Below are 14,233 nucleotides of genomic sequence, written 5' to 3'. Positions count from 1 at the left end.
TAAAACAGTCTGAGCTGAGCGCATGACAAGCTTTCCTATGTGAATAAGAACTATTAAAACAGGAGAGCAAAGACTCACGATAATACTGTATCTCAGTCACCCCACATCCTTAAACTATGATGGAAGAAAATCCAAAACAGAACTAGAATGTATTGCACAGCAGTGGGGCAGGGGCCATGTTTCATGATCTCCTTCCAGGGACTATTTTTGGGGAAGGTGACGAAGTAGAAAATGTCCAAGAGAGACGTGAATCTTGATTTTGTTTTGAAAATTAATGTACATTAAAGTTCACCCTACACTTTTAAAGAGGCACTGTTTTTTCCACCATGGAAGTCACAAGAGTTTCACCAGCACACAATTCCATTGTTCGCTACCTAGAGCTAATGCCTGCGCCTAGAAACACACTGACTGACCCATCGCGGAAACTCAAGTTCGACCCAGATCTCCACATATTCCCTCCACAGAGCTTTCCCCACTGTCTCCCCACTTGGCAAAACTTTCTTCCAAGGAAGGAATGTTGCCTTACTCATCTATGCATGCCGGTGCCCGGCACATAGTAGATGCTCAAAAAATGTGGGTTGAACTTATCTGTGACTTGATCCAGGGTCTTTGGTGGAAACAATTCAAACGCTTCTGAATCATTTCACTGATTATTATTGAAACGCTGGACATTTTTACGGATGGAGACACTGAGGTTCTTGGGAGCTCAGGTGAGTCACCCAAGGTCGCTGAGCTGACACCCAGGCTGTCCCCACTCCCAGGCCTCCACTTGCCCCCTCCTCCTGTCCTTGAGCATCCCCTTAAGTGGTTTAGCTCCCACATGCCTTTTTAAAGCCTCTGGTTGAAACGATTTAAAAACCACCACAGGCGACAGTAACGAGTCGGCATCCTGTCCATCTTAATGGATCGGGGTACCGTGAGTTCCAACAGAAGTCCAGAATTAAGGCGTCTCCCCTCCACACCAGTAACAGTCACGACTTCACACTGACAGCTACAGTTTAGGGAAACGATTTACCCTTCCTCCGGCAAAGAGGGCTGCAGAGTGCGACATTCCTTTGGCGTGAACGCCACATCCAAGTCGTCCTCCGTGAAGTCCCCCAGCTCCTGGGCGAGCTCCGCGTCCAGTCTGTTGAGCTGTGTCATCAGAAGTCCCTCGAAGTCCACTGGCTCCACCGGGTCATAAAACTGAGGCTGCAGAGGTAAGGAGAAGGAGAAGGAGGTTCCCACGGGGTTTCCAGGGAAAGCACCAAGGCCACAGCCGGCTCGCCCTGGGCCTGCCCCTTCCACTCGGCAAAGCACTTGGCTCTTAGCGCACAACTCAGCGGCGCCCTCCTCGGAGGGGCTGTCAGAGCCGGAGGCAGTGATACGGAAAGAGACACAGCACGGAAAGTCAAGTCAGAACACGGTGAGGCACCCAAATCACACCCCAAGGCGGAATTTTTCTCTGCTTAATTGCGTCTTGATGAGGAATCCTGAGGAGATCCAAAATGAGATCACGAGGCTTTGCTGAATTTTCTAATTTCCCCTGCAAAAGCTCTCTGAGGCCACGTCTACCCAAAGACAGTGAAGTTGCACGTGGCGGCAATTTTCCCTAAATCCCGGCGAATGCAACACTCCCGCAGTGGGACTACTCAGGCCCCGTGTTTCCGCTGGCCTCACTTATCCTATACGTTGCTTCTTAAAAACACTTCATACATAATCGCAGCCCACGGTGAGCCAGACTTGGTGACAGTGATTTCCAGATGTTTCTGGACCGACTCGTGCTGGGCAGGAGGACGGTTTCACCGGGACTGCAGTTAAGTGAGTCAACTCGGGGCAACTGGCCTCACTGTACTCCCTTTCACAGGACTGTCTTGTTTTGCTCTCTGACTCCATCCACGCGCGGTGGGGGCGGGGGGGGGGACAAAAGAAGTGACAGAAGAAGATGGTGATTCGAAATAGACAATTCTCTAGTTGATAAAATAGTTGGCGATTAAGCAACTATTTTTTTTTTTTTTTTTTTTTTGGTCTGTGAAGTCCCCCAAACGGGAACCACTGCCTCAGGGAAGTGAAAGAACCGGAGTGAATCGCGTCGTGGGATGCGACGCCACCCTGGGGGTGGCTTACGAAGGTCTATTTGGACTCACCGGCCCAGGGAGGTAACTGCTCTCGACCCCCCCCCCAACCAGGGACCCCTGAAACAAACGCTCCAGACTCTGATTCGAACTGGCGCGATGGGAAACACGGCCAGATCCGAAGGAAACACTAACAAAACCGGTTTTTCATCACCCTGAAACCACACACCAGACTCGACGCGAGGACGCGTTAGAGAGGAGAAGCAATGCGCAGCTCGCGGGAGAGGCAAAAGGACATAAAATCCGAGAGGATGCGGCTTGCCCTCCCTCCTCCCACCTCCTCCTGGTGGAGACCTGAGTGATGTTCTGGGGACGGAGGACAAAGCAAAGAACTGGGGGAACACGGGCCCTCCTCCTTCTCTGAGATTCTGGAAGGTGGCTGGCTTACGTCATGTCCTGGGCTGCAGGGACAAAGGGGGCGGAAGAGAAGCAACAGGATATACTTTGGTGGAGGAGAGCAGAGACATCCCTAGCTCAGCCTGGCTCCCATGTACTCTGACAGGGGACAGGGAAGTTTCTTGGGGGACCTGCAGACCAGCTAAGGAATAGACCATGAAGGTACAGGGACCAGCAGAGGAGCAGAGGGAGCCCGGGGATCAGCCTCTGCGGAAGACAGGTGGGGACAGAGTTGGTCAAGGCGGCTACTGACCTCTGCCAGAGGAAATGAAAGGCATTCTCTCTGCAGACCTGCCTAATTCCAACCAATCCCAAAGGAGAAAGTAGATTTTCCCACCCCTTACCACAACCCAATACACAGCACTCAGAGTCAGGAACAGAAAAAGGAAACGGCATTTTTTGCATACCCCATCTCCTTGTTGCCAAGTTGATACCCATGAAGCCAGTAACTATGGAGCGCTTACTCTGTGCCAAGAAATCGGCTCGATCATTTAATACATTGTGTCACATCATCCTCACTAAAGCCTATAAGTTCCACACCCTTCTTACCCCATTTTACAGATGAGGACACTGAAGGCTAGAGATTTAATCATCCGTCCATGGCTCCACAGCTGGGAAGTCGGTAGACCTCCTGGAATTCAAACCTAGGTGGGCTCATGTTCTTAACCGCGATAGTTGTGTTTTCTCTTGCAGGCATTTTAGGGAATTTGTACTTCCAGAAATATTTAAAGGGCGATAGTAAGTGTGTTTGCAAGAGGGTGATCACTACATTTACCACACTGACCAAAAGTTCCACTCTGTGTTTCTCACGAGCCCAGCTGCTCAAAGTAATGACATAATTAATTAGTTACTTAAAGTAATGACAAATGTAAATTTATGCCGAGGCATATCAATCCCTCAAGCCGAGGCCCTTTAAATATATACTTAAAAATCATATGTGAAGCACACTCAGAAGCATTGTGACGCTAGCAGTCATCACCGGTGAGTAGAAGCTTCCACGGAGAAATGGCATTTGTGCGAAATCATCCGAGGGAAGCTAATTCCGGTTCAGCCAATGTAGTCCGCTTGTCACGAGCCTAAAACCCAAAGCTATGAATGGTGACACAAGCCTTTTTTGCCTACAGGACAGGGTGTCCAGGAACCTAGGTGACAAGGACAGATAACTCCCTCCTTCAGCTACGGTTTGCTGAGTATCTGCTGCACGCCAGTCCCTGAGCGGGGGTTGGGGATGAGGAGTGGAGCGGGGGATACAGAAGAATCAGGTAGCGCCTCTCCAGCATCTTTGCACAGATCTCTGGTCAGCCATGAGAAGGCCAAGTCAGCTACATTCTCACAGATAAAGCTCTCTTTGAAGAGGGCAGCCATGATAAGGACACGGTAACCTCACCAAGCACGAATTGCGGGGCCATGCGCCCAGTGTAATCGATATGCGGGACTGATCACAGAGTGAGACCCTGGAGGTCAGCACAGATTTCAGGACGGAGGACACTGTAAACATCAACCGTGTTAGAGATCACTGAGGATGGTTCCAGCACAACAGACAAGCTGGCGTTTGACTAGTTCCCCTCTCTTTCTACACCGAAATGGACAAGGGAGGAAGCTGTCCATTCCTAAGGCGACACAAGCTCCTCTTGCCCTTGGCAAGTAGGTGGAGACCCCAAGTACTTTCCCTTGCCCCCTAATGCACATCAAAGCCTAGTTCTCCTGACATGAATGGGATTCCAGTTGTTCTGAAACTGACAATTCCTACAGCACCAGAACGGTATCTGTTTAAAATGAACCCGCGTAGCTCCTAGCACAGTGTATATGCAGAGAGCACACGGACACCAGATTAAAATAACAAATCTGTGGACGCCTGGGTGGCTCTGTCAGTTAAGCGCTTGCCTTCAGGTCAGATCATGGCCCCAGGGTCCTGGGATCCAGTCCTGCCTCAGGCTCCTTGCTCAATGCGGAGCCTGATTCTCCTTCTTTTTTTTTTTTTTTTTTTTTTTAAAGATTTTATTTATTTATTTGACAGAGAGAGATCACAAGCAGGCAGAGAGGCAGAGAGGCAGGCAGAGAGAGAGGAGGAAGCAGGCTCCCTGCTGAGCAGAGAGCCCGATGCGGGCCTCGATCCCAGGACCCTGAGATCATGACCTGAGCCGAAGGCAGCGGCTTAACCCACTGAGCCACCCAGGCGCCCCCTGATTCTCCTTCTGTCTGTTGTTCCCCCTGCTTGTGCTCTCTTGCTCTCTGACAAATCAATAATAAAATCTTTAAAAATAAAATAACCGATCTGGAAAATACTTCAGAAAGAAGGGTGCTGAAAAACAGAGAAGTTAAGTGACTTGACCCAAATCACACAGGTAATTACAAGGGTCCTTTGTTACAGCACTGGCGGCGGGGGCGGGGGTGGGGGGAGCGGTAAGGGAGGGGGCAGGGGTTGCTTCATGCTGCTCTGTGTGGGGCTTGGGGGAGAAGTGTGATGTCTCCAGGGGTAGTGGCCTGGTGCCCTCATGTGTGGGCACCCCTACGGGATGGTCCTCAAATCTCCTGGGCTGTTCATGAGAGATGGCTCGTCAAAGTCATCTAAGACTCCCCTGTTGCCAAATTCAATGGTCATTGCTCAGCCCTGGTTCATCTACAGTACAGGACACAGTTAATCACCCCCTCTTTCTTGCAATTCTTTATTCAGATGGAAGGTGATGCAGTCTCAGAAAGTACATGTACCACGAAACCCCTCAGTCCTGAACACGTTGAAATGGTTGGTCACTCTCCCTTTGGGATATCGCTGTTTTCAGGTTCTCCTCCTACAGTGCAGTGCTCCAGGATTCAGTCCTAAATGTCTCTGCTTCTCAATCTCCATTCACTCCCCGAGGCGCTCATCCATCCCGTGGCTTTAAATATCACTTTTCAATGTTACAAATTTACAGGTTTGCCCTGAAATCCAGGTTGACTTTTCCAGCTACACCACTATCTGGTCCAGACATCACCATCCGGCGGCCTAACAGGACTGCCAAACACAACAAACGCAAAACTAATTCTTCATTTTCCTGCCTCCTGCCCATCTTTTCTTCCCTTATCTCCTAGGTCTTGGCATCTCAGGGACTGGTGATTCCATTCTGCCGGCTGCCTGGGGCAAAAACTTCAGAGTCTATGTTGGTTTCTCTCTTTCTCTTACGCCTTACATGTTGTCCATGAGAAAATCCCATCCTCTTTACTTCTGGAAATATATTCAGCATCCAACCTTCTCTCCTTCTCTACTGGCATCGCTCCCTACAGCCCTATTCCATAGTTACTGGGACAACTTCCTAATACCCTCCCTACCCCCCGTCTACTCTCCACATAGCAACCACAGTGATCCTTAGAAAAGGAACTCTGTAAGTCATCTTTATAAAAAGTCAGATCACGCCTGGCCTCTGGCTCAATGTTTCCAGAGACTTCTCTTCTTAATCAGAGTAAGAGCCGAAGTTCTTCTGTGGTCTCTGAGGCCTAGGACCCAGCCCTGCTTTCCCTTTGATCTCATCTCTCCTGTCTGCTCTGCTCAGCTCATACTCCACTTCCTTGCTGTCGCTGGAAGAGAAGACATACTCTTGTCTTGGGGACTTTGCCCTTGCTGTTCCTTCTGACTAGAAAACGTTTCCTTCAGACACTTCTCAAGTTCATGCAGAATTCTTCCCAAGTGTCTCCTTTCCAACAGACACCCAAATAACTCCTCTTCTGTATCACTCTCTAACCTCTTTCCCTCTTTCATTCTTCCAGCACTTAATACCCCCTGATAGAGTCCGCATTCATCCGTTTGTCTATGTCTCCCATTCTAGAACATAGGTTCCATGACGCTAGACTCTTTGTTGTATCCACTAGCACATCCCCAGCTCCTAGACCAGTGCCTGGCACAGAGCGAGACCCAAAACCTATTTCTGGGAGGGAGGAGGGGAGGAAGGAAGGAAGGAAGGAAGGAAGCCAGGCTTAAGACAATCCTCTCTGTTCTCTACTATATGTAGGTAAACAGAGCCGAAGACAGTAAAGTTCTTCTCCTTCATTATTTCAAAGAACTTCACGGCTTAGCTCCAACAATGATTCCCTACTTCTACCAATGGCCATCTTCCACCGAGCGGAAGATGGCTGATAGGCTATCATGGGCATCAATCTATTTCTACCAAGATACTTTGATGTCCCTGCTTTTCAAAGACGGTAATGAAATTCCCGCTCGGCACGCAGGCTGTCACTCTGTCATTTTATGTTCCATTGTGAATCTGCGTGAAAACTGTATTGAAATCTTCATTTCCATCACGCCCCTCAAGGGAAATCAATGAAACCTGAGGACAGCCCAACTCCTTGACAGATGATCCACAAAAAGACAACAGCAACAGAAAAATTTAAAAGAACCGTATTTATCAAGTGATCTAACATTTAGGTCATCCTTGCCAGTAAAAGCAAAAGGTTGCTTTAATGCACAGACGCTTAAACACACTAGAGAAATGAACGCCTTCAAAGGTATGAGACTTTTTTTTTTTTTTTACATAAATGTTATACACAAACAAGTCATGTAACCATAGTGTTTAGGATGTGGCTTTTTGTATCCTTTTCTTCAACAAGAACCGTTACATTCCAGATGATTCATTCCATTTCACTTCAAATCTTTTCTATTCTCATTTCTAAAAATAGAATTTTTCCCTCTATGAAAATGTAGGTTAAGGTTATTAACCATGTACGGCGTCTCAAATCCTCCTTTCTACCTTCAGACAGAGATCCCAACCTTTTCTTGTAGTTCACTCTCCTTTTAACTTTGAAAGATCAGAATATGGCTTTCGTCCTTTACTATTTCATTTTAAAGAAGACGTCAACTATAGAGTCATTTGCTGGTGTGGATGGTTAGCATGAGAGGGGGGTCTGGCCAACCTGTCCAAATGGCTGTGGCAATGGAAGATTCCAAAGCCAGAAGGCAAGGCTACACACAGATGAGTCTGTGCACAAGGCCATGTTCCCCAGCACTGGTCACAAATGACTCAGACAGGTGTGTCAAAGACACCCAAGGCAGGTCTATGACCATATCATGAAGCCTAAAAAGCCAGCTTGAAATGGTCAATCCTCCTCATATTCCAGAACGCAAGACTCAAAAATATTTTATCTACTTTGAAAACACCCCATACATTACAGCTGACATTTATAATTAGAGCTGACATTTATAATTTATATAATTTATTTAAAAAATCCAACAAAATCACACACACACACACACATACCCTTTCTCTCATGGGATTGATCCATTTACAACAGAAGCCTCTCTATTTATATAAGGATATATCCACAGGGCTGGCAAGTGGTCCTTACCTACCACATTTTCTGAAATCCAGAGTCACCAGGACCACAAAAGAAATGATCTTTATGTTTTCTCCTATTTGGAACACTTCCACCAATGTCGGTTCTTTAAAGAATCCTCCGTCCAGATCACATGCCAAAATCCCAGGGAACTTTACCGTTTCCATACGTAAGCTCCAGCCCTTAGAAATTCTGATTTCATTGTTCTCTGGTGGGCCTGGCCGCAGGTGTTTCGAAAGGTCCCAGATGATTCTAATGGACAGCCCAGGCTGAGAACCTTCCTTTAAGTCTTCCTGCCTCGGCCAGCAAGCTTTTACCTCCTTTGGGACACCTAGCACGCTAAAGACAGTGTAGGTCCTCGGGATCATCTTTCCTCCCAAGTGACCACAAGGCTTTTCAGAGCTGAAACCACCTCTGGCCACCAGTTAAATCTCTCGCGCTGTCTTTAATACACTATTAACACAACGGCTGACACCATTCTATCAGCCCTAAGGGAGGAGGACGGGGGTGGGGTGGGGTAGCACTCATCCGACAGCGCAAATAAAAAAAGCTTCACAGAGGTTAACTTGTTCCCGGTTAGATACCTAATCCGTGGCAGTAATGCTTCTCATCTAGATCCATCTCATGGGTTTTTGTAGGAAAAAACCTCATGGTTATTTTTAATGATTTATGTCTAAAAGAAAAGTAAATTTTATGATACAACTTTATGATGCAATGCAACTTTTTGCAACACAAAAATTCTATGCACATACACAAATTCACAGAAGGCAGGAATACTCACGCAAAACGGGGTCCACCTGGGCTTGTGGCCAAGTTCGGACCGCTTGCAAAACAACAAACTAATCATTGATTTTTTTTTTTTTTTTTTAAAGATCTTATTTGTTTGAGAAAGAGAGAGAGTGCCTATGGGTGAGTCCGGGGAGGGGCAGAGGCAGGGAATCTTTAAGCAGACTCTCCACTGAGTTCAGAGTCCAAGTGGGGCTCAATCTCACGATCCTGAGACCACGACCTGAGCTGAAACCAAGAGTCAGATGCTTAAGTGACTGAGCCACCCAGGCACCCCCCCCCCAGGTCCGGTTTTAAATAACTTGGCACCATTAAATACTTCTAAAAATTAAACAGCCATTGGTTGTTGAAATGGATAGGTATATAAATAAAGGTGAGTGGGTCACCTGGGTGGCTCAGTGGTTTAAGCCTCTGCCTTCGGCTCGAGTCATGACCTCAGGGTCCTGGGATCGAAGCCTGCATTGGGCTCTCTGCTCAGTGGGGAGCCTACTTTTCCCTCTCTCTCTGCCTGCCTCTCAGCCTACTTGTGATCTCTCTCTGTCAAACAGATAAATAAAATCTTTAAAAATAAATAAATAAAGGTAAGGGAAACAAAGGTCTTGTTTCCCTTTGTTGGGAAACAACAAAGTTGTTTGGTCTTATTTTCCAATTGTCTAAAGTCATATAATGAGCAGCTTATATAGCTTTGCATTTAAGAAAAGTGTTTTTGGCTTTTTGTTTGTTTGTTTGTTTGTTTTAAGATTTTATTTATTTATTTGACAGACAGAGATCATAAGTAGGCAGAGAGGCAGAGAGAGAGAGGGAGAAGCAGGCTCCCTGCTGAGCAGAGAGCCGAATGCGGGGCTCGATCCCAGGACCCTGGGAAGGAAAAGTGTTATTAAAAGCTAGTTCAGCCTCAGAGTCTTTAGAGGATAAGCTCCTTCTCTGCCTTGCCAGGAATGAAGCTTGCTGAAATGTCCCATTAGCTTTCTACGAAATTGATTTTTTAAGGGAAATCACCATTAGGTTGATGATTTCTGGTGGAGGAGCCTTCATTCGGGAAGATGCCTCAGGGAGAAGAAAGGCCACTTCATGGAGATACGACAGTGTGACAGCAGATAAATGTTAAGGTGATTTCCTCTACAAGTTGTGCTTTTTTTTTTTAAAGGGGGAATTAAAATAAGGCCCCTTAGCTCCCTCATGCCTCCCCTTCCTCGTGCAATTAACAAGGGTCCAGGGCAGCACCCATGTGTTGAAATTGGAGTTGTGATCTGGGCAGAGATAACCAGGAGCTAACCTGGAATGCTAAGATATATTTTAAATATATGGCTATTTTAAAGGCTATTTATTTGCAAATAGAACCAAGAATAAATTAGGACAGGCAGGAACAGCATGAGTCTTGTGTAGTTAAACGTTGCTGCTTCTTTTTGCAACTTCCTTGATAGCCTCTGTTAGAAAACGGGTAGTTAAGCCACATGGTAATTGACTACCTAGCTAACAAAGAAATTCACCAAAACTCACTTTTGTCAAAACCTACGGGTAAAGAGGCAAAACTACCAAAAGAACACCTGTAGACATTCAGCAAGTTTTTTTTTTCTTTGTGTCTTTAAATGAAAAACTTAAGATAGCAGCATTAATGTCAAAGCTGGTATGTAGAGAAGGGGTTAACGCTTGTGAGCTCAACTTCCTTAAAGCCTCTTCATGATGATGTCCGACTGTTTCTCAAGACAGCCACTGCAGAGAGCCGCAGTCTTAATTAACCAACAAGCAAGGCACCAAACCCTCCCTCCTTACCTTGTTTGAACTATAAACATGTATCTGGTCACTTTTTAACTGAATTCTGCACAGTTTGGAATACAATGTGAGGCAGAAATTTTTTTAAAAATTTAGGAGGGTTTTTAATGAAATATAGATTAGCATCAAATTAAACAAAAAAAAACCCCATAGCTAATATTTTAGTCTAAAGGTTATCTAATCCATCCAGGCACGGACATCATGCCTTTAATGTGCTTTTATTATAATCTGCAATTTTGAAACAGGAAAAGTACAAACAAAAAGGACAGTTAGCAAGCCACCGAAGTCGGCATTTCTTAAAAAAAAAAAATAGATTTTTTTTGAAGAAATGTCATTACCTCTTGCAGTAAAAGGTGCTATCCACTTTTTGCTACTCTTATTTCATCCATGATACAACACACAAATTATCCTACTGAAATCACCACACATCACTGCCGCAAACATACCTTTAAAAGACACAGAGTTACACGCCGTGTCTTGTAATTGTTACAGGAGCAAGATGGCAGCTACCGGAAACAAGTGGAAGGTTACAAAACTTCGAAGAGCAGAAGTGGTTTTGAAGTAATAAGTGAGAAATGAGAAAAAAAAAAAAAAAAAACAAAAAACCTAACCTCCTCAAGATAACCACTAGAAGAAGCAAGAAGGTGCCGCCGTGCTGCGTGTGAGGAAGTGAGCACAGCGAGGGCTCAAGCCTCACACAAAGGAAGTGAATCCTCAACTTCTGGTTTTACAAATCATCTCATTTAAGTGAGGTTTGGCCCACCTGACATATGTCTGGCATTTAGCCCTCAAATAATGTAACACATAATACACACTCGACAGTAGGTGTTAATGTAAAAATATAAGCAACCTTCAGATTAAAAGGGGGACTGTGTTTCAAAAATGAAAGTCTGGACACGCCCAGGTGGCTCAGTTGGTTAAGCATCTGCCTGCAGCTCAGGTCATGATCCCAGGGTCCTGGAATCAAGTCCCACATCTGGTTCCTTGCTCAGCAGGGAGTCTGCTTCTCCCTCTGCCTGCTGCTCCTCGTGCTTCTCTCTCTCTCTCTCTCTCTCTGACAAATAAATAAATAAATAAATATCTTTTTTTAAAAAAAATTAAGGTCTGTTTTGTGATTCCAATTTTATGAAGTTCCAGATAAGGCAAAATCGTGACAGGAGTGGATCAGTGATTGCCTTGGGTTGGAGGTTTCAAGAAGAGAGCCACTGGAAAGGGGCATGAGGGGCATCTAGGGGGTAAAGAGACTGGTCTGTATCTTGATTAAGTAAAGATTAAATGACTAGAAACTGGCCCAATTCATCAAACCGTACACCTAAAATGAGTGAATTTATTGTTGTGCAAATTATACGTCCAAGAAAACCATTTTTAAAAATTAAGGTTCCTAACTTGGCTTTCCAGATTTCGGGATTTATTTTCCTAATAAAAGCCTGTTTACAAATGGTAGTCAGGTTCCAGGCCACTCCACCATTCCCCAAAATATGAATCATAATTTGGGGGAAATCAAGCAGCCTGTTTGCCCACTGAAGCCGGAGACTTCAGAAGCATGGTCCCTGGAGGTCCGCACGGTACTCTCCGCTCCCGCAGATGGAAGGTGAGAGGGAAACCGTGTGATGTCAAGAAGCAGGCATGGAGGTAGGAACTCGTAGCTGGAAGTGTAAGGCGGCAGCGGAGAGCTAAGGAGAAGCAGGAAGCAAAAGACGCACTGTGCCCTTCTGCACGTGACCATTCTCTAAGCAAACCCATACTCATACTTACTAGTTGAAGAGAGGGGAAGCCAGAGGTACTGATGCTCTGTCGATGGTACTGGCCAAGGTTCGGAGGGAGAGTGAACTGCTTCCTTATTTCCGCCGAAGAATACCTTGGGTAAGATACAAACATCCAAATGAAGAAGCTATTTTCACAGATCATCACAATTACAGATACGATCTTCGGCATAGTGTTATAAAACCCAGGCACTGGCCAGGCAATTGGCGGAACTAACATGTCCTCAGCGGCCTATGAGTGGACAGCGTAGCTCTTGTCTGACCATATACAGCCTTGAAAAGTTCACCAAAGCAAGGACACCCACAGCCGACCATGCCTGCTGCCCAATACTGAAAGGATGGGAGCGTGAAGGAGGGAAGAGTTTGAGGCCAGAGGAAAGATCCAGAGTGCTTGGATCCTTCTTCCTGAGCCATTCAGGACATGAGGACATGCCTGAGGACGTCTGGTCTCAGACTAGAGTCCTTTGAACCCCATGCTGCCATTCTGATCCCGCCATTCTCATTTTAAGCAGCTGAACCCTTCTGGTCGGCTGCCTGCTATGACAGAACATTCTAGAGATCTATGATATGAACAACCCCACCTTCCTCCAGGTACCCTGAGCGCTACGTAGGATTCCAAGGACTGCACTCTTTCCAAACTGCTCCTAGCAGAGTGATCCTTTGAGTCATTCATAGCCCAACACTGTTGTCCCCAGCCAACAGCCTCAGTAGCTGGAAACCAGGCACACGAAAGTTGTTCCCCATTGTCTGCTCACATCTACTGGCCCGAGCTGTGGACCAGGGAAACCCCAGCTTGCAAACAGATTGTCTTTGAGGCACTCATGTGTTAGTCGTTAGTTCGGAGCTCAGAATACATTTTCTCACGTCACCTTTCTCATCCCATCTCATTTGTTGGTGGGTGGATTCCTGGGCTAGTTCTCTGAAGTGTATTTAAACCCCAGTGAAGACCACGACATAACAGGAGACACGAACAGACGTTTCCTGAGGATCGGGTGAGATCGTGTGTTTGAAATATGCTGTTTGTCGAGCCAAGGGCTATATAAATTTTTTAAATGATGACTTTAAAAAATAGTATTTGAATATTATAAATAAAGCTTATTATGTTTTCTCCATTACACTGTGTGCTAAGGCCTAATTGGTAATTACTCTGCATGATAAGTTTTCTGACATGGTCTGCTTGACCCTCCGTCGTGGCAACGTGGTACTTCCAGAAAGGCAGAAACCCTGTTCTGGTCCCACGTGGGGCATTCATTCCCCCAATCCGAGAGCACCTCAATGTCCTTCCAGGATCCACACTCTCATCTTGTTACTTTGTCTAGGAATAACTACAAAACAGAGGGGTGGGTACATAACCCAACACAGGACAATGATCTCTCCTTCCCAGGATTCCGGATGATGAGTGGGGACTTCATGGCCGGGGTGGGGGGACCCCGTACAGAATGAAGCAGTGAAGTGATACCCCCTCCCCCAGGAAGTGAAAGCAGTTCATTCTCACTGTATTCCTGAATTTTCTGAGATCTTGTCCTTATTTAATTTTTTTAAGTGTAAGAACACATGAGGATAAGAAGTATGCTATGATCTGCTGGGGACACGCAAACCAAAACCACAGGGGCTGCCACTTCACAATCACTAGGATGGTGATTTCAGAAAAAAAAAAAACACGGGCGATGGCAGGTGTTGGTGAGAGTGGAGAGAAACCAGAGCATCGCGCGTTGTTGGCGGGAATATAAAATCATGCAGGTGCTTTGGAAAGTCGTCTGGTAAGTCCTCAAAAAGTTAAACATAGTGTTCCCGTATAGATCCCAGCAACTGCACTCCTAGAAGTACACCCAGGAGAAGTGAGAGCAGAAATTCCTACAAAAATTTAGCCAGGAATGCTCACAGCAGCATTATTCATAATAGAAAAGTGGAAACAACCCAAACGTCTATCACCTGTTGCTCGGATAAACAACATGACGTCTCTCATGCAAAGGAATATTACTCAGCAACAAAAAAGGAAAGAAGTATTACCATATAGGACAACATGGATGTTGAAAACATCACATCAAGAGAAAGAAGCTAAACCCAAAGACCACGTATTTTATTATTCCTTAATATGAA

At 45.9% G+C, this 14,233-nt stretch overlaps 1 protein-coding gene across 4 annotated transcripts in view; it reads right to left on the bottom strand.

Annotated features, from left to right (window-relative positions):
• The window catches only part of DOCK8 (dedicator of cytokinesis 8), a 204,516-nt gene that overhangs the window by 145,738 nt on the left and 44,545 nt on the right, over window positions 1-14,233 (bottom strand). For 3 of the 4 annotated variants that reach the window (XM_044265948.1, XM_044265949.1, XM_044265951.1), the window contains exons 2-3: window positions 12,126-12,228; window positions 1,016-1,191 (exon numbers count right to left, since the gene is read on the bottom strand). In XM_044265948.1, the coding sequence (XP_044121883.1) occupies window positions 1,016-1,191; window positions 12,126-12,228 (279 nt within the window). Of the gene's footprint in view, window positions 1-1,015; window positions 1,192-10,816; window positions 10,855-12,125; window positions 12,229-14,233 lie in introns of those variants that run through there. The other variant, XM_044265950.1, reaches the window with a different exon arrangement.

The sequence above is a fragment of the Neovison vison genome, chromosome 9 (assembly GCF_020171115.1).
Source record: "Neovison vison isolate M4711 chromosome 9, ASM_NN_V1, whole genome shotgun sequence".
Classification (NCBI taxonomy): domain Eukaryota; kingdom Metazoa; phylum Chordata; class Mammalia; order Carnivora; family Mustelidae; genus Neogale; species Neogale vison.
Note: the sequence above shows the minus strand (reverse complement) of the source record. Positions and strands in the feature narration are given on the sequence as shown.